The following is a 26,407-nucleotide window of genomic DNA, read 5'->3' on the forward strand; positions in this document are numbered from 1 at the left end:
CTTGCTCCTGATCTGAGTTTTAACTTGATGAGTTTTTTTAAAACTTCATTTATTTATTTTTAGGGCTTCCCCTGTGGTTCAGTGGTAAAGAACTCACTTGCCAATGCAGGAGATGTGGGTTTGATCCCTGGGTCGGCAAGATCGCCTGGCAACCCACTCCAGTATTCTTGCTTGGGAAATCCCATGGACAGAGGAACCTGGTGGGCTACAGTCCATGGGGTCACAAATGAGTCAGACACGACTTTGCAACTAAACCACAACAAGAGTTTGTTTATTTTTGGCTGTGCTGGGGCTTTGTTGCTGTGCACAAGCCTATCGTGCACTTCTCATTGTGGTGACTTCTCTTGCTGCAGAGCACAGGCTCTAGGCGAACGGGCTTCAGGAGGTGAGACCTACGGGCTCGCAGGCTCTAGAGCACAGGCTCAGTAGTTGTGGTGCAGGGGCTTTAGTTGCTCTGAGGAATGTGGAATCTTTCTGGACCAGATATCGAACCCATGTCCGCTGCGTTGGCAGGCAGATTCTTGTCCGCTGTACCACCAGGGAAGTCCACTTGATGGGTTTCGTTTTTCACATCTGTGGTCCTGAGTAAAGCATCATTAGGACACTAGCTTCTGTGCCCAGATGAACAGCTAGGATATAGGCTAGGATAAAAGATGTTCTCACCTTTGGCTCTTTCTGGCAGATACTGTGCCCCATTCTGATGAAAATGGAGATGGTTATCTTTGGGTGGCTTTTGCATGTAGATGAGAAAGCCTGAGAAATATAGGGTCTTGGTGAAGATTTCTGCTGTTCTCTAAATAAGAACTTCCATTAACATGCACGTGAATCCTTTGGGAGCTTTTTAAATGCAGATTTTGATTCAGCAGATTCAGGGCAGGGCCTTTCTCACTAGCTGCCGGGGGAAGGCAGGGCCCACAGGGCGGTAGGGAGGTTGGGGGCGGGGTGAACCTGAGAGGTCAGGGTTACCTGTCTTTCCCTGCCTCTCATGACAACCACTAGATGGCAGCATGTCCACCTTCTCTAGCAGCTGGACTGCCGTCAGGACCAGGGAGACTGGAGCCTCTATTGTTACTGTTCTCGGTCGGTGGTGATTTTTCCTTTGATTCACTGGTGCATGGCTTTTCAGTGAATAAATGCAGGCATCTGAAGCCTTTCTCTCTGGTCCTCCCCGAGGCACCAGCTGCTTTCTGCTCTGTGAAGGTGCCTCTTGCCCAGGACTAAGAGGACTCTGACCTTCTCTGTGTGTGTTTCCCCCATAGATGGAGCCTGTGACTCAGAGGCCATGGTGTATCAACCTTGAGTCCCTTAGCACCACAAAATGCCCTCTTTTTCAGTAAATGAAGGCATGCGATATTGATGATACTTTTTCTTTATTATAAAATCAGTAGATTCTTTTTTAAAAAAAGAAAATATTCTTCATAAACCCACCTACCTGGAAACATTAATATAGTTGTGATTTGGTCATTTACTTTTATTCCATGCATTTACAGTTATATATTTTAATTTTCTTTTATAAAAATGTGATGGCTACATAAATTTCACTTGATAAAGTGTTTGTAATAAAGCTTGTCAGTTTCATATTTTTTACCTCGAAAGGAAGATTTCACACAAAAGCAAAATCTCCTTTTGAAATGATATATTTCTGTTTTTTAACAAGAAGAATCTGCCTGTAATGCAGGAGACATAGGAGATGTGGGTTTGATCCCTGGGTCGGGAAGATCCTCTGGAGGAGGAAATGGCACCCACTCCAGTATTCTTCCCTGGAAAATCCCATGGACAGAAGAGCCTAATGGGCTACAATCTATATGGTCACAAAGAGTCAGACACACCTGAGCAACTAACACACACAACAAGAACTATTACAGCTGAGCACTACTGCAGCTTTAAACGATCTCTTTTAATTTTAATTTTGAATCTGCTTGTATATATCTATTAAATATGACCATTGTAGAAAATTTGTAAAAATATCATTTTGTATAAACACAGAGGGACTTCCCTTCAGCCACTGGTTAGGATTCCATACTTACACTGCAGGGGGCACAGGTTCCATCCCTAGTCGGGGAACTAAGATCCCACATGTCTTGGGAAGCAGCCAAAAAAGAGAAAAATAAATACATTTTTTAAATAAATAAAAATAAAAACAGAACTTTATTGTAATTACACTTTGGCATATTTTTATCTAGTCTTTTGGTTGTTCATTACTTACATAGTCATCTTTCTAAAAAACCTGTGATTATAATGTATGAACAACCTTATAACCCAACGTGTCTTCTCTCTCTTAAGCTTATAGAAAATTTAGGAAAAAGCAGACAGGCTCAGAGTAATAAATCAGGTGCATCTCCCCAGAGGTGCCGACCCACAGCTACTACTGTCAGTGTTTCAGCACATTTCCTTTTATGCTTTGCTGTGTTGCTGATATCACTCTCTAGTTTCTTGCCTGATTTCTGTACCTTTCTCTGGTCTATAACCACCTTCTTAATTATTCTGAACCACACAGCCACCCATTATTATACAGCTGCATCTAACTGTCTCTACTGTCAAGCTTGGTAATCTTTCTGTTCAGTTTCAAATGATTTTATACTAAACTAACTGCCCCGGTGGAAGACTGATGCCATGAGGCAGGAGGCAGGGGACAAGTGGCCAGGTTTCCATCTGCTTGGTGGAGAAGGCAGTTCCTCCTTTAGCAAAGGTTCTATTCCTGTATTGTGCATTATCACTGTTTTTGTGTCTTCAGAGGCATTCTAGGATGAAGGTGGGATGCCAGGCCCAGGGGTATTGTTCAGTCACTCTTAAACCACATGGTTCATGTTCTCTGCCTCAGAGCCGGCTGCTAGCTTAGGTGATGTGGGTCTTCCTGTGCCAAGGGTTTCCACTTCCTTTTCTCTAGAGGTTAGTGCTAGAGTGGTCTTGCTTCTGTCTGGCACTGGAAAGTCTCTTGATTAGAAGGCAGTGGGGGTTTGCCCGGGAAGTTGGTATGTGTGTGTGTGTTTCTGGCTCTCTGACCCAATCTTTTGAAAGGCGAGCCAGGTGTGTATCAGAAGGCACAGCAAGTGATGTCGGAGCTCTGCTTGGGTCCCCTGGGTCCCTTCCCACTGTTGTGTGCTCCCTGATGTGCCTTCACTTTGCAGAGCCCACACCTAAGGCTCGTTCTCAAAGAGAACAACCTAAGGGCTTATGGAACCTGCTTTGCTCAGGCTCCTTCAAGCCAGAAGTGCATGGGAATTTATAGCCTCTAGGGCTTCCCTGATAGCTTAGTTGGTAAAGAATCCACCTGCAATGCAGGAGACCCTGGTTCGATTCCTAGGTCAGGAAGATCCGCTGGAGAAGGGATAGGCTACCGACTCCAGTATTCTTGGGCTTCCTTTGTGGCTCAGCTGGTAAAGAATCCGCCTGCAATGAGGGAGACCTGGGTTCGATCTCTGGGTTGGGAAGATCCCCTGGAGAAGGGAAAGGCACTCCAGTATTCTGGCCTGGAGAATTCCATGGACTGTATAGTCTATGGGTTCACAAAGAGTCAGACACAACCGAGCGACTTTCACTCACTCACTCAAGGCAGGCTGTGGACAGTGGCAGACAGAGGTGAGAATCTGAAAGCCCATTCCCCTTGCCTTGCCAGCGCAGCTCTGAGTGATTCACTCCAGATCCCCCAGGGGACTGTGGGGCTGACAGCCTGCCTGCTTCCTCCCCAGCCCTTACCTGTTCCCCCCACCCTCACTGGTCTCTTCTTTCTTGAACTATTTGCACACAGATCTTTGGCCTGGGGTCTGCTGTGGGAGACCTGACTGCTGATGGGATGCTTTTATTTTTCCATCTCCTTTAGTGTCCCTGCTTCTGTTAGAACATGACATTGAACATGCATTCACCTCTTCACCACATGATAGTACTTAAGCCAGGTGTGAAAAGCCCACATCCGGTTGATCTGTTTAGTAAGATTCCATGTTAACCAGAAGGGCTTTTTGAGTGTATAATCTGATACCAAATAAAGCATTTGCCCCTTTTCAGACTTCCTTTATTGGATGATTTCTAATCATAACTACTTTCTCAGTAAATTGAACCGAGTGGTTAGTGTCTTCCCTCTTGGCTAGAGAGCTGGCTCCTTACTCTTGGCTTTTTCCACTTGCCAATTAGATGTGTGGGTGGCTGGTGTGTAGTTAGATGTTGCTGCTGCAGTAAGCTACCCTCCCACTGTTATATCCTTGAGCTGTTCTATCACTTATCCATTGCTGCTTAACAAACAGCCCTCAAACCTAGTGATTTAAAGCAACAAACACTTCTTTAGTTCATGATCCTGCAGCTCAGCCACTGAGGCTTGGCTATTCTCATAGCTGTAACAGAACTTCTTCAAGTGTCTGCCTCTTGCTGATCTTGGCTGGGCTCTTTCATATCTGTGGGGCCTCAGTTTGGACCACTGGGTTGATTCATCTTTGTTTTATGATGATTCTTATCTAGCCTGGACCTGAATAGAACTAAACAAGGCTTCTTGAGGCTCAGGCTCAGAACTGGCACAAAACTCACAATCACTACATTCTCCGTGTCATAGCAGGTCACGAAGCTAGGCTAGAGTGGTGGAAGGGGAGAACAGGTGCTCTGCAGTTGCCCGGCTACATGGAGGGGTGGAGAGGTGTGACCGTCTTTGCAGTCTATGCCTGTGTGATCTCTGCAGTCACAAGAAGCATCTGGGGGTGTTTTGCAGAACTGAGCATTGGTGAGGGACCAGCTAACGAGGGGGACATTTTCCAGAAAGTCTGCGAGCAACTGGTGACATACATGAACTCAGGAAGTCACTTGTTGCAGAAAAACTTTATGAAGCAAGAAGTGGTTCAGAAGTTCTTGCGCATCCTTTCTTCTTTGCAAGGTAAGGTTTCTGACAACCTTCAATTGTGTTCAAAGATGCTCTAGGCACCTTAATACTCTTTTCTACGGTCCTGTTTAAGAAGTGATTAAAAAATAAATGTCATGATCTACACGGAGAACATTCAAACAACACAGAACATTCTCCAGTGAAAAGTGGATCATCCACCCCTTGAACTTACATCTTTAAATCTCATCCCTAGGGCAACCTCTGTTATTGGTTTCTCATGCATCCTCCTGGAATTTGCATATATGATCCATTTACATTTTTTATTTCTTCATTTTTTTTAAACTTTAAAATTATTTAAATGAGTGTTTGAACAATTAAACATTTATTTGTTTGTGCTGAATTTTCTTTGCTGAACTCGGGCTTTCTGTAGGTGGGGTAAGCAGGGGCTACTCTCTAGTTGGGGTGCACAGCCTTTTTCTTGTGGAGGCTTCTCTTGTGGAACATGACTCTTGGTACGAGGGCTCAGTAGCTGTAGCAGGTGGGCTTAGTTGCCCCATGGCATGTGGGTCTTCCTGAACCAGGGATCGAACCCATGTCTCCTGCATTGGCAGATGGACTCTCAACCACTGGACCACCAGGGAAGTCCCTATCCTTTTTAAAATACCACAGATGTTTCTCTTTTCTGATGGCTAAGACTGTACACTCCTTGGGTATTTCCAGCCTTCTCAAGCTCACTGGCGAGTGCTGTCACTGAGGCTCACCTGTGATTGAGTAGCATGGCCGAAATAACTAAGTACTGTTTATGGTCTCCCGTAACTTGGGGCAGTGATGTCCCTCTGTTTAGGGTTGTGGCTGGGGACAGAAATCACAGGAACCTGTTGTTGGAGTGTGGTGTGTTCTTGTTTTTGAAAGAAATCCCTCCTGATCTGGTCTGTGACATTGACCGCAACTGTGCCAACACCTTCCTCAAGTTTTTACTGGAAAAACAGAAATGGCCCGAAGTGCTTTTGCTGCTGACCCGAAAGGTGAGTGGGCAGCCGCCGCTCGGGGACTGTCTCATCAAAGACTGCGACCTCTCGACCCTCGACCTGTGTGCCATCCTCCCCCACCTCAAGGCCTGGGACCAGAGGAGGACCCTGCTCCTGGACCGCCTGATAGACCATGGAGGTGAGTCCCAGATGCTGAGTCAGCATCGGGGTCAAGCCCGGGGAGTCCAGGTGCCGCAGGTTACGGCGCTTTTACTTGATTTCAGAGACTCCTTTTTAATTTTGAAAAAGTGTATTTATTTTTTGGCCTTGCCGTGGGAAATTCCCTGACCAGGTATCAAACCCACACCCCAGCATTGGGTGCATGGAGTCTTAACTCCTGGACCACCAGGGAAGTCCCTTGGATTCTCCTTCCGCCTCATTCTCTTTCTCCTCCATATCTTCTCACTGGAAGCAGTGATCAGGTCAAGGCACTTTTGTGAATTCTTCCCTTCCGTTTGTGTTTTGTGTGAGAAACGTCAGGATTGTGGAGGGGTGTCAGCCCTAGTCGTTTCCTCCTGACCTTCAGCTGGACCATTCCTTGCACTTGATACGCTGTGTGGGTCCTTGTCAAACTCTGCGGTGTTCTTTTCTGATCCATGATTGGGATTTGTGATGCTTGTTTTTAAAGAAACGGCCAGATAACGGGTGGGTGGGAACATCTGCCGCTTTCATCAGCACAGTCACACTTGGCTGGGTGTGTGTCTGGAGTGTGCAGATGGCTTGCTGGATCCGGTTTTATTTAAAGCTAATCTGGAAACACCAGCCTCCTCTCCCTACACCCCCACCCCTCCAAAACCCCTTCCTAAGGCCACTACAAACTGGCCTCCATCTCCTCATTTGTAAAATGGGAGTGACAATAGTCCCCCTTTCTCAGGGCTGTTTTGAATATTCATTGTGTTCACGGATGCAGGATCTGGGCAGAGCGCCTTGGCTGCATGGTTCTCCACCCGCCTTGCAGGTTAAGGGAAATCACCTTCAGAGGGAGTGATGCCACACTGGTCCCAGCTTTCAGAGAGCCTTACAAAGCTTTCCAGTGTTGGCCTTACCCATGGGTCTCAGGAGATAGATGGAAGGTTGCCTATTAATGTCTTCAAACCCATTCCTGACATGGACTCTTACTATCTTTGACCAAAAACCATGGCAGTTGTGGAATTCCTGTTTTGTTCCTGATGAAGCAAGCACTTATCGAAGGCCTCCCTGGGGTCAGGTGCCAGGGCCCAAGGATGGAGAGTGAATTCATGGCTGCCAGCGAGCAGCAGTACAAGAAGGCTGCAGGTCCAAAGAGGGTGGAGGTTGAGGAGCCTGCAGTGCAGAGGGGAAACGCAGACTGAGCTAAAAAGAAGGTGATGTGCACGTGGGGACATGTCAGGGAATACGATAAATGAGGGCCGACGGGCATTCTCGGGGAAAAGCATCATAGAAGCAGAGGAAGTGGGAAGCTTGCTCACGTCCTGGCCACTGAGTGTGTGTCACGGAGAGGGTTGGACAGACACCGGGAGTTCAGTCGCTCACACTTTCCCTACTCCAGGGCAGTGCTGACGATGGTCCTGCTTCAGCGTGGGAGAGGGAGCTGAAGAGACGGGAAAGGAGACGAGGCCCAGGGACAGGACACGTGGAGGGGGCAAGCTTTCCCCCCAGGGCACTGGGAAGCCCTTGCCTCCCAGAAAGAGCGGTGGCAGGAGGGCCTTGGAAGTGGGGTCAGCACCCTTTCTTGCTTTAGACTAAAGGGCAGAAATGGTCCCACCCCTGGGACGTGGCTCACTGTATCCTTCTCTCTGCCTCCCCCAGCCTTGCTGGAGGGTCTCCAGAGCAGCCAGGAGACGCCGCTTGCTGTGTGCATGAAGCATGAGGACTTCGACATGGCCTTCGTCCTCTTGACCAAGGGTGCAGACCCCCGAAGTATTTCTCTCACGGAAGGTGACACTCCCTTGCATGCTGCGCTCCACATCTTTCTAGATATCAAAGGTAGGCTTCATTCTGTCAGCAGTCTTTTTCTTGAAGATGAAACTGGATATTAGAAAGGATTCTGTGGTCTTTGGTCTTTCCTCCTGAGAAAGCCAACGATCTGGAAAAGGCCTATTTCTTGACCAAGCCCCTGTCTCTTGGCCCCTCCCCCATAGCTCAATGGGAAGGAGTGACCATCACTGTGAGTGGTCAGCGTGGGCTGATGAAGAAGATTCTTATGTCCCAAAGTCGGCCATCCATAGCTGCACATACTTTTCATTTATTTACATCATTTCAAGGGTCCTGACATAAAAGATCTTATTGAAATATTAAGATGATTTCTGGGTTTTTCTGCCTTGGCACTACCGACAGTTGGGCAGGATAATTCATTGTTTTGGGGCTGTGCCGTGCGTTTGTGGGGTGTCCACCCACTAGATGCCAGAAGCACCTCCTAAACTGTGACAATCAAAAGTGTCTCCAGACACAGCCACATGTCCATTGGGGAGCAAATTGCCCCCAGTTGAGAACCACTGGGTTATGAAATGCTTGGGGAAGCTCTGTGTTCTAAGGCCCCTCCCCGGCTGGCATCTCTGTTCCCCAGAATAGCTGTCTAGCGCTCACAGGGTTTTTGTGTCTTTCAGCTGACATCGGTTTTAACTTCCTCAGCCACCTGCTGGATCTGTTCTGGTCCAAGCCAGAGGAGTTTTCCTACCTCAACCCCAACATGCAGGACGGCAGCGGGAACACGTTGATGCATATCCTCTTCCAGAAAGGCATGCTCAAACGCACGGGAAAGCTGGTAGGTCTGCTGGCGAAGTTTGACATCAACCTCAACCTGAAGAACAAGGAAGGCAAAGATGCACGGCACCGCGTGAAGAAGAACGACCCACTGCTCTTGGCCTGGAACAAAGCCCTGACGGAGACCAGGCGCCGGGGCCGGCAGGACGCCGCCGCCCACCCTGGGAAGCCCCCACGCCCAGCGGCCCCTGCTCACACTGCTCAGGTCAAGGGCTCCTCCAAGCTGCTGCCAGGTGCTGTGCGAGCCCCACCCAAAGAAGCCAGGGTCCCTGACAGCTGGGAGACCCTCCCTGATGCCCAGGCCCCAAGGCTGGAGCCTGAGGCTGCCAGGCCCTGCTCCCGGAGAGACTGCCTCGTGCAGGACATCACGGCTTTGATTCAGCAACTGGAATTGAATTCATCCCTCCCGGAGGACTGTCCTCAGGGCCCCGAGACTCTGGAGACAGGAGCTGGCACCAAAGGAGAGAAAGAAGAGCTGCACGGCGCCCCTGGGGCGGGGGGCTCTGACTGCAGTGGGAACAACCCCGGGGCCCTGGAGGCTGCGGAGGGACAAGTGCAGGCAGGACTCTCGGCCCCACAGCTCCTTCCTGAGGGTAGCAGGGGGACAGAGGGCAGCGACGACCAGGACGACTGGAGTGTGTCAGAGATGGACATCTGCCTCCTGGACTTTGAGAACATGACGTGGGAGATCGAGTGCACTTCGGAAATGCTGAAGAAGCTGTCCAGCAAGGTCATGTCCAAGGTCATGAAGAAGAAAATCATCCTGGCCATCCAGAAGCTGGGCAATGGTGAGTGGACCCCAGGCCTGCGGAAGCGGCTGAGGAACCTGAAAGGAAGCATCCAGCTCTTCGAGGCCAAGCTGGACAAGGCGGCCCGGATGCTGTGGGAGCTGGCGATTGACTTCTCCCCGCGGTGCAGCGAGAACCCCGAGAAGATCATAGCCGCAGAGCGCAGCATGCACCCCACTGAGAAGTCCGGGCGGGTCTACACGGAAATCATACGGATCTGGGACATCGTCTTAGACCACAACAAACTGTCCTACTCCATCCAGGCCATCTGCAGCGCCTACAACCGGGGCTTGTCCTGCATCCTGCGCAAGAAGCTTAAGGGCATCAACAAGGGCCCAGTGTCTGCCAACATGAAAATCCAAAAGCGGATCCCCCGCTGCTACGTGGAGGACACGGAGGCCGAGAAGGGCGGGGCCCGCGCCGAGCCCGAGTACTTCCCCCCAGCCAGCGCGGTGGAGACGGAATATAACATCATGAAGTTCCACAGCTTCAGCACCAACATGGCCTCCAACATCCTCAACGACACCACGGCCACGGTGGAGTACCCGTTCCGGGTGGGCGAGCTCGAGTACGCGGTGATCGGCCTCAACCCCAGGCCGCTGGAACCCATTATCCTCATTGGGCGCAGCGGCACGGGCAAGACCACCTGCTGCCTGTACAGGCTGTGGAAGAAATTCCACGGCTACTGGGAGAAAGCCCAGCAGGCGGGGAGCCCGCTGCTGGCAAAGCAGATCTGGCTGAAGCGAAGGTTGGAACTGGAACCCAGAAAGGAGGGTCAGGGTGGGGAGGAAGAGGAGGAGGAGGAGGAAGCAGGGGAGGAGGAGGAGGAGGAAGGATCCGTGGAGGTGGGAACAGTGGGCTGCCTAGAGGAGGAGCAGGAGAGTGAAGCTTGTGCAGAGGGAGCCGGTGGGGAGCCAGGAGGGCCCGGCCAAGGGGAGGAAGAACTCGCCCCACAAGAGCCCCCCCAGTTGGAGCACTTACATCAGATCTTCGTGACCAAGAACCACGTCCTGTGCCAGGAGGTGCAGAGGAATTTCGTGGAGCTTTCCAAGTCTACCAAGGCCACCAGTCACTACAAACCGCTGGAACCCAATGTCCACAAGCTCCAGGACCTCAGGGATGAGAACTTCCCTCTGTTTGTCACCTCCAAGCAGCTGCTCCTCCTGCTCGATGCTTCTCTGCCCAAACCGTTTTTTCTGAGAAACGAAGATGGCAGCTTGAAAAGATCCATCGTAGGATGGTCCACGCAGGAGGAGTTGACCATCACCAACTGGCAGGAGGAGGAGGAGGAGGCTGAGGCTGATGGGGACTACGGCGAGGAGGAAAAAACCGTGGAAACGCGCCCGAGCGACAGCGACCCCCGTGTGTATGTGACATTTGAGGTGTTTGTCAATGAGATATGGCCCAAAATGATCAAAGGGAAAACCTCCTACAACCCTGCCCTGATCTGGAAAGAAATAAAATCTTTTCTGAAGGGGTCTTTTGAGGCCCTCAGCTGCCCCGGGGGGAGACTCACGGAAGAAGCATATAAGCAATTAGGGCGGAAGCGGTGCCCCAATTTCAAGGAAGACCGGAGCGAGATCTATGGGCTCTTCTGCCTGTATCAGCAGATTAGGTCTCAGAAAGGGTACTTTGACGATGAGGATGTTCTGTACAACCTGTCCCGGAGGCTGTCGAAGCTCAAGGTGCTCCCGTGGTCCATCCACGAGCTCTATGGTGATGAGATCCAGGACTTCACCCAAGCCGAGCTGGCGCTGCTGATGAAATGCATCAACGACCCCAACGCCATGTTCCTCACGGGGGACACGGCCCAGAGCATTATGAAGGGCGTGGCCTTCCGCTTCAGCGATCTGCGCTCCCTGTTCCACTACGCCAGCAGGAACGCTGTGGACAAGCAGTGCGCAGTGCGCAAGCCCAAGAAGATCCACCAGCTGTACCAGAACTACAGGTCCCACTCCGGTACGTCCAGGCCTTGGGCTTGCCTTATGGGGGAGGTGCTTGGCACTGACCTTGGGCTGGTTTTAAAGCTGTAACTTAGTTTTGTTGGGCTCTTGTAGCTGAGCCAAGTACAGTATTTTGGCATTTGTTAGTAACTACCCTCATGAACAAGAGATCTTAGGATTTTTGCCACTGCTCATTTTTTTTCCTGTCTCTTTTTTGGGGTGGGGTGGCATGTGGCTTGTGGGATCTTAGTTCCCAGACCAGGAATTGAACTGAGTCCTCCACCCTGAGAGCAGGGAGTCCTAACCACTGGACCGCCAGGGAATCCCCCTTTTTTTCTTTTTTTTAATTGAAGTATAGTTGATATAGTTGTTAGTTTCAGGTATCTAGCAAAGTGATTCAGGTATATAAAATTTTTCAGATTCTTTTCCCTTACAGATTATTACAAGACACTGAGCAGAGTTCCCTGTGCCTGTATAGTATGTCCTTGTTGGTTGTCTATTGTATGTATAGTAGTGTGTACATGTTAATCCCAAACTCCTATTTTCCCTACTTTCCCCCTTTAGTAACCATAAATTAAGTAGATGCCACTACTCATTCTTAGGTTGATGATTTAAGGTGTGGTTGAATGGAAATAAACCTCTAAGTAGTAACAGTTTAAGGTGTTGGCCATGATGTGGAAACATTTCAGTGGAACATGTAAACAACTGCTTGAGAACTTTTGTTAAAGCACTTTGGAGGCACACGCTTCTGTAATGTAAAATGACACACCAATTACAAGTCATTAATCCTGAAAGAAAGCAGCTTTTCTTTCAGAAGAAGAAAGAAAAGTAGGGTGGTAGGAGGTGGTGGGAGATAATGCTAACTCAGGTGATTTTAATTTGTGCTTCACATGTTCCTCTTCCCTGTGCCAGGCATGATGCCAAGCAGTTGGCATAGAGTATCTGCTTTTTTTTTCTTTGGCTGGGCTATGTGGCTTGTGGAATCTCAGTTCTCTGACAAGGGATTGAGCCTGGGCCATGGTGATATAAGTCCAGAATCCTAACCACTAAACCACCAGGGAACTCCCACGGGTATCTGTTGTTAATCTTCACACAACCTTATAAAGAAGGCATCTCTCCCGTTTTACAAAGGAGGTAACCAAGGCACAGAGAATACTTCCTATGTGGTTTTTAGACTCCTCACCAATTCACCATCTATGTTCTCCATGTGACCATGGACAACATAGAGTATTATTTTACATGTTTGAACATTTTGTTTAATGGACTCATGTCAGACATACCTTTTTACAACTTTGTTTTTTTTTGCTTATAACAATGTTTTGGGATTTCTGCATGTTAATACCATGGAGCTGCAGTTCATGCATTTCTCAGTGCTGATAGTACCTAGTTTATGACTGTTCCACATTTTGTATTCCACGTTCCAGACAAAATTATTCTTCTTTTATCCTTCAGCAAAAGTATTTTCATTTTTTATACCTTATTGACAACACATCTCCTACTTGCTTTACATCCTGAAATGCTTCCCTTATCATTTTTACATATTAGTGTTTTAACTTTTAAAAGATGATAGCAAAACCAAGAAACAAGTAAATGAACTATTATATCAGCATTTTCTGATTTGCAAACTTAACATATTCCATAATCTCTAAAAACATACATTTTTTTCACAGCACATTTTCTCTTTACTGTGGCACAGGATAAGTGTTTAATGAACCCAAATATCTTTTGAAGTTCTACTAATTAATCCAGGGCTGAAATCACAGGGAATGAGCTCTTATTTCAAGGACTTGATAAGAGTTAACTTCAAGCTTTCTTCTAGGTATATTTTTATTCTGTTGGGGTCAGAATTCTGAAAACAGCATTTTATCAAGCCACCTTTCTCTAACTGAATATTGCAAAAAGAACCAGTTTTAGAGTTTCAAAAGTTTCATCTTAACCAATTTTCTCTGGAGTGTGAAGAATGTCATTGGCCCCACAGTGTTTTTTTAAAAAAAATTATCTTTCTTTTTTTCCTTAGAGGTTCATAGCTAAATTTTTCTTAATGAATTGAACCTGAATTTCCCATTTCACAAAAGGCAGCAAGAATACCAATCACACAAATGGCATATAAATATGTATATGTGTATATATATACACACACACACACACACATCAGAAGACAGAACGGTCACCGATCCACTGAGAAGATGACCCATATGGAGTCCCAAACACCTCCCCAACATGAATGGTCCTCAATGGTTGACACATATCAGAACCAAATGACACTCACTGCTTACAAAGGGTCCTCAATATTAGACACAGGTCAGAACCAAGTGGCAAAAATGCCCAAATGACTTTAAACAGTCCCCAATGGCAGACAGACATCAGAACTAACTGACAAAATGCCCAAAGAGCGCATCATGCTCAAAAGAGAAGTTAGCCGGGTGCACACCAAGGGACTTACTGGGTCTTGGAGCGCCTCAGTTCGTCCAGATTCAGGTTTCCACTCCTCCAAGGGGAAGTATGTTGGCAGCCAGTGCCGAGCAGGGGAGAAACAGGGAGGATCCTCAAAACAAATTGCTTCAGCAGCTGCTAGGATGTCTCCCCAAGCCCCTTCTCAGGGCCAGCAAGCCACGAGCAGCAGGTTCCTCAAAGCCTTCCCTACACAGTGTCATGGCAGCGGCGGCACTCCAGAAAACCACGGGAGCCAGATATCGCGAGAGTGCGGCCTCCCATTGTGTGCGCAAACCTTACGGCAAGTGGTCCAGATGCTCGCTGCTGCTGCTGCTGCTGCTGCTGCTGCTAAGTCACTTCAGTCGTGTCCGACTCTGTGCGACCCCATAGACGGCAGCCTACCAGGCTCCACCGTCCCTGGGATTCTCCAGACAGGAACACTGGAGTGGGTTGCCATTTCCTTCTCTAATGCATGAAAGTGAAAAGTGAAAGTGAAGTCGCTCAGTCCTGTCCGCCCCTCAGCGACCCCACCACGGACTGCAGCCTTTCAGTCTCCTCCGTCCATGGGATTTTCTAGGCTCCCTGTTCACTGCTCAAAGGCTAATAAGCAGGGATGGTGGAAAGGAAAGTTTGCTTTATTTCTGAGACAGGCAAACGGTTCAAAGGTCGACTCCCCTGCCCAACCCCCCCACTGCCTTATCAGTGGACAAGAGCTTTTATAGACAGGGGAAGGGGACATGTGCAAAAACAGTATACTCAGCTCTCACCATTATCTTGAAATTGGTCGTGTGGTGGTCTGATCAGTGTCATTCTGATTGTTTTAAGTACAGTCATTCTTCAGTTCCAGGGTCAGCTTGTTCCCATATTGCTTGAGGCCAGTTTTCAGAGTTGTGGCAGCATATCTTGGCTATAGTCTTTTCATCGTGTAGTTAAAGTCTGCCAGCTGGTGGGGGTTTCATTATCTTTTAGACTGCTCAGAGGATATGGTTCAGAATATCTCTGATCCTTGAGGAGGAACTAAAGGTCCTTGACTTTGCTTAATGACTAAACGTTGATTATTTAGTCTTGTTGGATTGCTTTTCTTTGCTTCTACATTTTCTCACTTCTCTGATTAAACTTTCTTTGGCTAAAGTTTTTCCACAGACAGAGGGAACTGTTCCTGTGAACAATGTTTGTTTTTTTTTAATATACTCAGCAACCCACCCAGATGATCACTGCTTATGCCCCATCTTCCACCTCCTCTCAGGATGAAGGGAAGACTGTGTGTAAATGTTTCTGTGTATAGAACCAGAAAAAGCCCCAATAATATGTATTAGAGTTGAGAGACTTTAGAAAACACATAAAGTATTAAAAAAAATTTCAAGCCACCTGTAAAGCTGCTCACTACTCACGTTTTGTTTCATTTCCTTCTGATCTTTTTTCCATATGCATATATGCATTTATCACATACATCTATTGATTAGGTAGTGAATATATGTTTAGTGAATATTTCTCCCCATCTTTTATTCTTTTTTAAAATTGAGGTCCTTGTTTACATAGCATAACATTCACCTATTTAAAATGTGCAATTTAGTCATCTTTTAATATATTCATAAGGTTGTGCAATTATTACCACTAATTCCAGGACATTTTAATCACCCCCAAAAGGGTGATTAAAAAAACCCCATGAACACTAGCAGTTACTCCTCATCCCCCTCCCCAACCCCTGGCCCCCACCACCCCTGTGAGCTACCAGTCTACTTTCTGTGTCTGTAGGTTTGCCTATTCTGGACATTTCATATTAATGGAATCACACAATATGTGACCTTTTGTGTCTGACATCTTTCATTTAGCACAGTGTTTTCAAGGTTCTTCCATATTGTAGCATGTTTCAGTCCCTCACTGCTTTTTATGGTTGAACCCGTTGTCTATTCTTTGATTTTTTTGTTTAGTTGCTAGGTTGTGTCTGACTCTTTTGTGACCCCATGGACTGTAGGCCACCAGGTTGCTCTGTCCATGAGATTATCCCGGCAAGAATACTGGAGTGGTTTGCCATTTCCTTTTCCAGGGGATCTTCCCAACCCAGGGTTTAAACCTCTGTCTCCTGCATCTCCTGCTTTGGCAGGTAGATTCTTTACCACTGAGCCATGTGGGAAGCCCATTCTTTGATTATGTTCATATAAAATAGTTTCATCTAAAAAAATGTTCATCTAGTTCCCTAGAAAGGCATTTAAGTGGATTCCAGTTTTTCACTGCAATGAACACGTCCATGCTTTTTTCTGATCCTCTCGTTAATGTACATCTCTGAACCACCATGGCAGCTAATGTGCTTAGATTCAACAGTTTCCACTTGTGTTCTTGATTTCTTTATATTGCATACTTTTAATAATAGTAGCATTGAATAGTAAAATTTACCTTCACTGTTTGGTAATAGTAATGGGGACACCTATGCCCACTTCATAGAATTCTATCTGGTGTCGGGCAAAGAGCGCACAGCCCCTAAGATCAGTAGGAGACCTGGGATGATCTGTATTCAGTCCAGCTCATGACTCTTGAAGCTCTCGGACCTCCGAGTCCCTGGTTGTAAAAGTAGGGTAGTCTGGTCTGTCTTACCAGGCTGCTGTGAGGATTAAACAGGATAATTGTTATGAGGGACCCTGTTGTATAGTAAGCCTCACTGTCATTGTTACTTCAGCACTTAGAAATGGGGCCCAGGGAGAAAGCTCTTTGGAAAATCCTTTATCTAGCACTGACAATTTTTCTTAGTAGAGTGTTCTCTCCCCTGGGTATAAATATAGTGGAAAAGAGAGACACAAGCCAAGGTTGCTGTCCCACCTAACATCCAGCTCTTAGGACTTCCCTGGGGGTACAGTGGTTAAGAATCTGTCTGCCAACGTAGGAGACGTGGGTTTGATCCCTAGTCTGGGAAGATTCCACATGCCGTGGGCCGGCTAAGCCCATGCGCCACAGCCACTGAAGCTCGCTCACTTAGAGCATGTGCTCCATAACAAGAGAAGCCCACCCGTGACAACTAGAGAGTAGCCCCCACCCCTGCAACAGGAGAAAGCCCATGCACAGCAATGAAGACCCAGTGCAGCCAAGAAAAAAGAAAAAATCCAGCTCTTAGCGTGTAACCTTGTCTCCAGTGCTCTAAGTGCCAATGACAGAGGACGTGATAATTCTTGGGTTTTTTTGCACTGTATTAGCCCTTTGTGTTAGCATTCTAACAGCTCTAAGTGTTTAGATTACATTTCTGCCTCGACTCTTCTTCATGAGGTCATTTTCTCTAACATGAATGTAGCCCAGGAATGAGATTCTACAAAACCTTCTTAGGACAGTAAACGCATCCCTGCCTTTGTCCGCTGTACCCAGAGTAATACAGCCCAGAGCCAAAGTGATAAAATCTAACTGGACCTGAAAACTGTCCGCAATTAGATGTACTCTCAGAACCAATACTGCTTCTTGGGGGAAAAAAGCAAACTAAAATAAGAAAACAGAATACACAGGAGTTCCCTGGTAGCCTACTGGTTAGGATTCTGGGCTTTAACTGCCAAGGGCCTGGGTTCAACCCCTGGTTGGGGAACTGAGATCCCACAACCTGCTCAGTGTGACCAAAAAAAATTAAATTAAAAAAAAACCCCAAAGTCCAGCCATGTTGGTGTGTTGTGTAACATCTGACTTTTTTTTTTCTTGTCTTATCCCAGGAATCCTCAATCTGGCATCTGGAGTGGTAGATTTACTTCAGTTCTATTTCCCCGAGTCTTTCGACCGCCTTCCAAGGGATTCTGGCCTTTTCGATGGTCCCCGGCCAATTGTCCTAGAGTCCTGTAGTGTGAGTGACTTGGCAATATTGCTTCGAGGCAACAAAAGAAAAACCCAGCCCATTGAATTTGGAGCCCACCAGGTGAGTTTCATGAGATTGTATGTTTTAAAACAAAAGGCAGCTTGCAATTGAACAAAGGTTTGAGAAGCTGAGTTCTTCCACAAGGTAGAATTCAGCAGTTCCTGTCCTAGGATGAGGAGGCTTCAAAGATGAGTGAGTGACTATTATTAATATTCCCACCAGCCTGGCTGACCTAGTCCACACCAGCCACTCCTCTTTGGAGACATTACCTGCCTCCCAGAAAAATAGACTCAGCTTCATTAGATTTCTGTTTGTACAATTTGAAGTTTTTTCTCTCCAATCCTTTTTTTTTTCCTCCCCCAAGGTAATCCTTGTAGCTAATGAAATGGCAAAGGAGAAAATTCCAGAAGAGCTGGGATTAGCACTTGTGTTAACAGTTTACGAAGCCAAAGGCTTAGAATTCGATGATGTCCTCCTTTACAACTTTTTTACTGACTCTGAGGTATGCCATACTGAATTCTTTTTTCGCACAGCATGTGTATGTCTGAACTCCACTTCCACTCCAGGAAAAAGCATTTGGAGCTGCGTAGAAGAGTTTGTCGCAGGTGACCATTTCTGTTTCGGAGCATCATCCATGTGGTGTGAGGTTTTCTGTGTTTGGATGTGCGTTTTGACAGTGGCTGTGGATTGGTTTGTAGTGTGTCCTGGGCTGGCTCTCCCCGTGCCCTGCCCTTCCCTGCTCTCTTGGATTCATCTTTTCCGAATGCCTGGTACCCAAGTACCAGCTTCTGTGTTTCACTAGCTGCTGTTATCCTTGACTGCTAAGGATGCTCAAGTTGGAACAAGGTCTAAGGAGAGCCTGACAAATGAAGGCAAGGTTAGCAGTGTCCACCCTCTGAGGACAGAACTGGGCAAGGTCATTCATAGAGAGACAACTCCGGGAAGACACAGGAGCTTTGGTTCCTGCCACGGGACCAGGTGATGCAGGGCACGAGAACAGCCGCCCTGCCTGAGCACCCTTCTGGCATGGCTTTGCCACCACTGCTTGCTGCCCTTGCCCACGATGGCAGTGAAAGAATCCGTGGACTGACCCCCAGTAACCTCTGTGCCGGCCCATTGTTTTGACTTGGCTCCTGAGTCCTTGTGATGGTTTTTCTTCCCGAGCTCAGTACATTATGGATAGAGCCACCAACTCAATGGTTCTCACTTTTGCAGCCACTGCATGCTCTTCACCACCGTCTCTGGTGGGAGCTCAGGCTGGCTGCTGACCATGCTGCTGGGTCTCCTGTGGGGACGTAGCTGGCTGCACCCTGGTCCCCGTGGCAGATTTCCCATCACACATGGCGCATGCTTTCAGGGGCTGTTTTCATACTCAAATCAAGAGCATTGTTAGCTTCAACTCCTTAAAATCTGCCCCAGAAACAACCCTTTAAAGGGGGTCCTGTGGATTTTGTTCCTCGTCTTTTTTTTAAATGTCACATTTGCCTTGACAATAACTATGACTAATATTGCTATGGATGCTTTACGGTTTATAAAGTGCTTTTTGAATGCATCATCTCACTTTATCCTCCACCAACCCTCTGAGGGTGTGTGTATTTCTATGACCTTCATTCTACATGTAAGACCAAGGGTCATGGAAGTTAAGTTGCCTGAATTCCTAATATAGGTGGCAGAGCTCGGAGATGAACTCAGATGCTTTGAGTTCCAAATCTCATGATATTTCCACTGTACTCCTTTCCTTTTAATGCCCCGCATGCAAAGCAAATCAGCTTCCAGAACCTTCCACAATGAACATATCATTACGGTAGCTCAAGTGCATTCCTTTTCTATTGACTTTTGCTAATAAAATCAGATGCACTCTCATTAACCCTAGAACCACTTTTAATCTCTGAGGACTAACTTTTTTCTCTCATAATACATCCATTGGTCATGGTTGGACCGAGGCTCTTCTAAAAGAGGAAGGGGTAAGACTTTGTTGTTCCTGTCCTTTATTAAGTGCCAGTTGTATGCTTGTGCTAGTAAGAAGCTCCACGAGATCTGGACTTATGGCTCATAACTTGTGGTCCACTCTGTGTCTCTCACCTTGATCCTGGAATGACAAAATCCTGGATACCTTAACCCCAAACTCCCATCAGTGGCTCAGTGAGTTGCATGAAATTGAAACAATCACAAATTAAGTCCTATGGTAACACCACTTCATCCCACAATGGAATGAGAATTCTAGAAAAATTTCTGGTATGTTGCTTCCCAAATACCAGAGGATGGAATCATGCACTCCCAGCACAGAGGTCACCTATAGTTTATCATTTACAACCACAAGACCAAAAGGTGCCGGTCAGCAAATGAGAGGAGATGCTTCAGGCAAAAGGGAGGAAAGACAGAAGTCACATAAGTCCCCACACGTCCATGGTCTGGCTGCTCACGTGGGGTTTCTTTCCAAGAAAGAAGGCTACTAAAAGGTATTTGTTGTTTGATACAGGGGAGGACTCCCCTCTCCATCCCTGAAGTGTGTGTCTGGCAGACACCCTGTGTGTGTGTGTGTGTGTGTCTGTGTGTCTGTGTGTGTGTGTGTAGGGGGCTTCTTGTTGCCCTGGCTTGTGATTCTTCTCTTCAGAGAATTCACTGTTACCTGTTCAACCACGTGGACATTAGGGCTGTCTTCTGAGATGAGAAAGGAACTGAGGAATGGTTAGGTCAAGGCCTTCTCTTGTAAGATTGCTGCCTCACTTGGGGGAGGGGCAGTCATCCTCCCAGCCACCCCCGAATTCTCCTCCTGTGGGGACTTTGAGGGGTGCTTGGCATTGACACTTTGCCCCAATGGGGACCCCCTTCCCCCCACCCCCACTCATGTGTGAGGAAGACAGGAGGGACTTTCAAAACCACAACTTTGAAGGGTTGCTGAACCAACCTAGAGAAAAAGCCCCGCAAAGGAAGACTTGCTGGCAGATTCTAAGCCTTCTCCCTTCACAATTATTAATCCCCAGAGAAGAAGCTGGACGATTTCTAAATGCTTCTTCCTGTTATTACCAAAATTGCTGCTAGCCTGCATTCTTGCCATCCGTACACGTACTCCTTCCTTGGAGGCTCTGTCTTGAGAGTGAGACGTGTTTTATTCATGGCAGCAGCTTAGTCGTGTGCTGTATGAACAGCTTCTGCACCTCCTTCGAGCAGTTTTGAAATACAGGTGCTCCTCTGGCCTTTCCAAGTTCAGCCAGCCTGCACCTCTGCCGGCCGCCAGACCCCTCAGCTGTCGGCACGTGGGTCTTGGCCTGCTTCCTCTGGCAAACAAGTTGGGTAAACAGCTTTACAAAGATGAAAAGATTTCACAGATGTGTCTTGAAGAATTTTTTTCAGCTTCCAGTTACTTAAATGATTACATGATTTGCATCTCTTCTCAGAACGTGGTGATTAATTGCCTAGTTGGTTAGTAGCATAACCACTCTTATGTAATAGTGTTTAAAGCATTTAACTTAGTATTTATAGAGTTCATTACAGAGGAACTGAAGGGAGGGGATGCACTGTACGCCTCTACCTCCATCATCCTTGAAAAGATGCACAGGCGGCAGGTATCACCATTTTATAAAGAACTGAAGGATGGGAGAGTTGAGTACCGACTCCCTACAGACACAGTAAAGCAGGAAATCTGAAATTGCATGGGGATTCCCGGCTGTAAATACTGCGAGTAACCCAGTCAGGTTTGCCTCCCGCGGGTCTGCAAACCATGGCCTGGGGGCCAAACCCAGCTCACTGCCTGTGAGCTAAAAAATATTTTTACATTTTTAAATGGTTAAGAAAAAAATGAAAATAATACTCCGTGGCACGTGAAAATTGTGTTAAATTCAATTTTAGTGTCAAAAGATAGCATTTTATTGTGTTACACCATGCCTATTCATTTACTATTGAATAGGGCTCCTTTGGGGCTTCCCTGGAAGCTCAGCTGGTAAAGAATCCACCTGCAGTATAGGAGACCAAGGTTTGATTCCTGGGTCGGGAAGATCCCCTGGAAAAGGGGTAGGCTACTCACTCCAGTATTCTTGGGCTTCCCTGGTGGCTCAGATGGTAAAGAATCTGCCTGCAATGTGGGAGACCTGAGTTCAATCCCTGGGTTGGGAAGATCCCCTGGAGGAGGACATGGCAACCCACTCAAGTATTCTTGCCTGGAGAATCCCCTTGGATAGAGGAGCCTGGCGGGCTACAGTCCATGGTGTCACAAAGAGTCAACACCACTGAGGGACTAAGCACAGCACAACAGAGTTGAACAATTGCAAGAGAAGCCATATAGCCCACAAAGCCAAAAATATTTGCAAACTCTAGCCTATAAGTCACCTTGGTTTTGTGCTTTGATTTGGCTAAAATGTGACTCTTTATCACCCACTGTGTAGACACTTGACATTGATTATCTCCTTTTATTTTTCCAACAAATGTGGGTAGTTCTCTCATCCCCATTTTACAGAACAGGGAAATGAAACCTAGAAGAGCCAATTTTCTCAGGGTCACATAATAAATAGACAAATTGGGATATAAGTTGTTCAGTCTGATTTCAGAGTCCACCTTGCACAGTGTACCCCATGGCTCCTGAATTTTGCTTCATCCTTTTTTTTTTGGTCCTACCGCTTGGCATGTGGGATCTTAGTTCACCAATCAGTGATCGAACCTGGGCCCCCTGCAGTGGAAGAACAGCGTCCTAACCGCTGGACTGCCAGGGAATTCCTTTGTTCCATCCTTGATTGAATCACTTGGTTAGGGAATCTTGTCACATGTGTCTTTTTTTTTCTAAATCATAAGAAAATAATTTTAATTTTTTATTCCTACATTTCCTATCATTCATATTTTCAGTGAAAATATTTCAAATTATTTACACTTTGGATGCAATTACATCTCTTAATCCTGGTCATTTATTGAAACACAATTATGTGAAAAGTCCATGATAACAGCATGCTAAGTCACTTTAGTTGTGTCCGACTCTTTGCGACCCTATGGACTGTAGCCTGCCAGGCTCCTCGGTTCATGGGCTTCTCCAGGCAAGAATACTGGAGTAAGTTGCCGTGCCCTCTTCCAGGGCATCTTCCCAACCCAGGGACCAAACCTGTACCCCTTATGTCTCCTGCATTGGCAGGTGGGTTCTTTACCACTATTGCCACCTGGGAAGCCATCCCCCCGCCACCTCAGTTATAACAAAACTGGTAATTTTGCTGACATAAAGGCAAGACTATATATTTTATAGGATAGATATAAAAATAATTTATGAATTAACACATTTTTGTTCTGTTACTCATCTAAACATTGGTAACTATTCACATGTAACAGCAGTAATTAAATTTTTATTAATTTGTTATTTGTGATTAATCTTTGTTATTTGTGATTCTTAGTCATATGAAACCCAGAGCTTAACACAAATTAGTTTGTGTTTATATTTTTAGACATTTTTTATTGAGGCAACATTGGCTTATAAGTTGCTTATATACAAAGTTGTATTTCTACTTCTATTAATACATTCGGTACAGCATACTGACCCCACCAAAAATTTAGTTTCTGGGACTTTCTTGGCACAACTAGTGATTAAAACTCTGTGCCTCCAATGCAGGGGGTGTGGGTTCCATTCCTGGTAGGGGAACTAAGAGCCCACATGCCTTGAGGGCATGGCCAAAAAATAAAAAATAAAATGAACCTTAAAAAAATTAGTTTCCACTTGTCACTATACAGTTGATAGCTTGCCATTTGTGACAACATGGATGGACCCTGAGGGTACCACGCCAAGCAACACATGTGTCTTAACAACTGAACCTAAGTGGCATTTCTTAAACACATTGTGAATAGAGGTGAGGACGCTGGTTTCCTCTCTCCATTCTGTGTGTGGGCACGCTTTCAACAATAGGAAGCTCTGGGCCCTAACATTTCTCCTGGAAGTGAGCACTTGTATTTGCTTCTTGGCTGTCCAGGCCAAGCATCTTGGGGTCTTTGCGGTAACTGCCCTGGTCCCTGGCTGGGCTACCTAGGCTAGGACCCTGACTGAGGCCATACAACAGTCCTGTCCTCCCAGATGGTGCTGAAGGCCTGGCCCCTATGCCAGGCAAAGGGGCTGAGTTCTCCGTGAGGCCCAGGGAGGATGGGTGTATACTATGGAAGCGTTTTCTGCTGGTCTTGCATTTGTCTTCATTGTTCAGGCTTACAAGGAATGGAAGATCATTTCTTCATTTACTCCTTCATCCTCCGGGTGCAGAGAGGAAAGCCAGCCGATGATTGAAGTGCCCTTGGAAAATTGCAGCTCCTCCCAGGGCCGGGCTGTCACCATGAATCCGGAAATGTACAAGGTGAGTATCAGCCAGGGGTCCATACACTGGTTTGATGGGGAGCCAGCAAGCAGGGCTCGACTGAGAAGATGGGGTTAGAAGTGGAGTCTGTGCTGCGAATCTTCCTGACTGTCAGCACCAGGGCATGGAGGACAGGAAAGGAATGGAGGCCATCTCAGCGCTGGTGAGCCCTGCTTCTCAACAGACAGCCAGGCTTGATGGGAGGGACCACAGAAGGGTAGTACCTTCTGTTCACCTCTGGAACTCGTCTCTGTTCAGAAATGGGGAACTCAGAAGTGAAGTCCACGACTGTAGTCAGTGGAGACTGCTGTCTTCCAGCCTTGTTGTGAAGGGACCCTGCTTCCCTGAGCATCCCAGTTCCATCACTCGGAAGGAGGCCAGAGATGAGAAGCTCTGCGGAGATCTCGAGAGGCGTCAAGAGTGAGGGCAGCACGACAGAAAACCGAACCAGCCAGACTGAAAGCTTTGGGAGAAACTATTGATACTAGCTTAGTTTTATGTCTTCTACAAAGTAGAAAACAAACAGAAGAGCAGTTATCCGACTGTTCCTGTAAATACCTGGAAGGCTCTGCACATAGTTGTTAAGTCACCGCCAAGTTTTAGCAGGACCTTAGTCCTCCAACGAGGGATTGAACACATGCCCTTGGCACTGAGAGTTCAGAGTCTTAACCCCTAGTTGTTCCGTCGCTCTATTGTGTCCAACTCTATAGCCGGCCAGGCTCCTCTGTCCATGGGATTTCCCAGGCAAGAATACTGGAGTAGGTTGCCATTTCCTTCTCCAGGGGATCTTCCTGACCAAGTGATCAAACCCAAGTCTCCTGCATTGGCAGGCAGGTTCTTTACCCCTGAACCCACGAGAGAAGCCTCCTAACCACTAGACTACCAGGGACTTCTCACTGCTCCGATTTTTAAAGTAAGTTCCGATAGGAACTTCCCTGGTGGTCCAGTGGCTAAGATTGTGCTCCCAATGCAGGGGGCCTGGGTTTGATCCCTAGTCAGGAACTAGATCTCACATGCTGCCACTAAAGGTACCACGTGCTACAACAAACACCCAGCACAGTCAAATAAATAAAGAAAAGACATTTTAAAAAGTAAGTTATAGTCATTGGGTGGGATGTGAGCATTCGGGTAAACAGAGTGAAAAATGCATGGGACATCTCTATAGTATCTTTGTAACTTCTTATGCATCTGTAATTATTTCAAAATGAATAAGCACAGCAGGCGCAAGGGTGTACTATGGGTACCCCTTGCTAGAGCTTCCCTGTACTGTGGCCTCGGGGAGTTCCCCACATGTGCTCAAGTCTGAGCTGTACTTTGTGAAACTTACTATTTGAATATTTCTCCAAAATGAGAGTAAGCCCGTTGAAGGGAGATACCTGGTACTGTAGCCTGAAGACTCAAGTCTTTGCATCGGTCTTGTCTTTAGCTCCTCAACGGGGAGCTGAAGCAGCTGTACACGGCCATCACCCGGGCTCGGGTCAACCTCTGGATCTTTGATGAAAACCCAGAGAAGCGGGCTCCTGCGTTCAAATATTTCATGAAGAGGAAATTTGTTGAAGTTGTGAAAATGGATGAAAACAAAGGTGAGCGCTCAAAATATTCTGGCTGTTGACGAGAAAGCATGTTACTCTTCATCTGCTCTATGGCCAGGTGTAAAGGGTATAGTTTTTGGAAAGCACTTTTTTTCCATATTCTTCTGAGAAATGAGTGTTCCTCTTTATTGCTAAAGTGCCTGGGAGAGTGGGGTTGTAGTAAGACTGGGAGGGTTGACGCCTTCAGGAAGAACTTTTATTTGTCCTTTAAAGGTGAGAGTCATGGGCAAAGGTTAGAGAAAATAGGCTTTATTGGAAGAAGACAAATTTCTGTGGGCTTTTGGGCAGCTGATTGGCAATATCTATTCAGATAAAGAAAGCACGTACTTTTAAACCTAGTAACTCCACTTCTAGGGATCCATCCAGAGAGACTCTTGTATAAGACCTCCAAGATAACAATACATGCACCAGAGTGCTCATTACAGCCCCACTGGTAATTGTAAGAAACTAGATATGACTTAAGTGTCCTTGAAGGTGAAACTGTTCCCAGTGCTTCCTCTGGTGTTGGACTGGTGGGGGTGAGGTTGTTAACTAGATATGGACCTCTTTAACTTTCCACCATTATACCCTTCTGTGCTGTTTGCAGTGTTTGGGGTTTTTTTTAGACCAACATTATCATGTATTGTTTTCATAATTTACAAAAGCTAGCTAATTAAAAAATGGAATGAAGTTCTCCTGATGGGATAACTAGGAGAGAAATAATCAACTCTCATGAAGAAGAAAACTGTTCTCTTTCTTGGGGGGAGGCTGGCTCCTCCAAACCAGGGTGAATTCCTCTAAAGATGGGAGAAAAGTCCCAGGCTCCACAACAAACCAGTAAGCCAGTTTTATGGAGACTGTTTCCCGTTCCAGCCAAAGGCTCAGTTGGGGACTGGGGTTAGACGCTCTGTTTCTGGGACCTGACCGTGGTGCTGTAAAGGGAAAAGTCGAAGATTTGAGGGTAAGC

The 26,407-nt window shown here is 46.8% G+C and overlaps 1 protein-coding gene and 1 long non-coding RNA gene across 4 annotated transcripts in view; one reads left to right on the forward strand and one right to left on the reverse strand.

Annotated features, from left to right (window-relative positions):
* TRANK1 (tetratricopeptide repeat and ankyrin repeat containing 1) overlaps nucleotides 1-26,407 on the forward strand; it is a 97,055-nt gene that overhangs the window by 48,059 nt on the left and 22,589 nt on the right. For all 3 annotated transcript variants that reach the window (XM_055558724.1, XM_055558725.1, XM_055558726.1), the window contains 8 exons: nucleotides 4,694-4,855; nucleotides 5,714-5,968; nucleotides 7,618-7,794; nucleotides 8,415-11,318; nucleotides 17,419-17,618; nucleotides 17,923-18,060; nucleotides 23,723-23,869; nucleotides 25,296-25,452. In XM_055558724.1, the coding sequence (XP_055414699.1) occupies nucleotides 4,694-4,855; nucleotides 5,714-5,968; nucleotides 7,618-7,794; nucleotides 8,415-11,318; nucleotides 17,419-17,618; nucleotides 17,923-18,060; nucleotides 23,723-23,869; nucleotides 25,296-25,452 (4,140 nt within the window). The remainder of the gene's footprint in view (nucleotides 1-4,693; nucleotides 4,856-5,713; nucleotides 5,969-7,617; nucleotides 7,795-8,414; nucleotides 11,319-17,418; nucleotides 17,619-17,922; nucleotides 18,061-23,722; nucleotides 23,870-25,295; nucleotides 25,453-26,407) is intronic.
* Nucleotides 7,735-13,942, reverse strand: LOC129635584 (uncharacterized). The gene is made up of 3 exons (XR_008706373.1): nucleotides 13,746-13,942; nucleotides 8,486-8,608; nucleotides 7,735-7,836 (listed from the first exon to the last, which is right to left on the reverse strand). It is a non-coding gene; the product is annotated as an uncharacterized LOC129635584 (long non-coding RNA).

The sequence above is a fragment of the Bubalus kerabau genome, chromosome 20 (genome assembly GCF_029407905.1).
Source record: "Bubalus kerabau isolate K-KA32 ecotype Philippines breed swamp buffalo chromosome 20, PCC_UOA_SB_1v2, whole genome shotgun sequence".
NCBI classification, from domain to species: domain Eukaryota; kingdom Metazoa; phylum Chordata; class Mammalia; order Artiodactyla; family Bovidae; genus Bubalus; species Bubalus kerabau.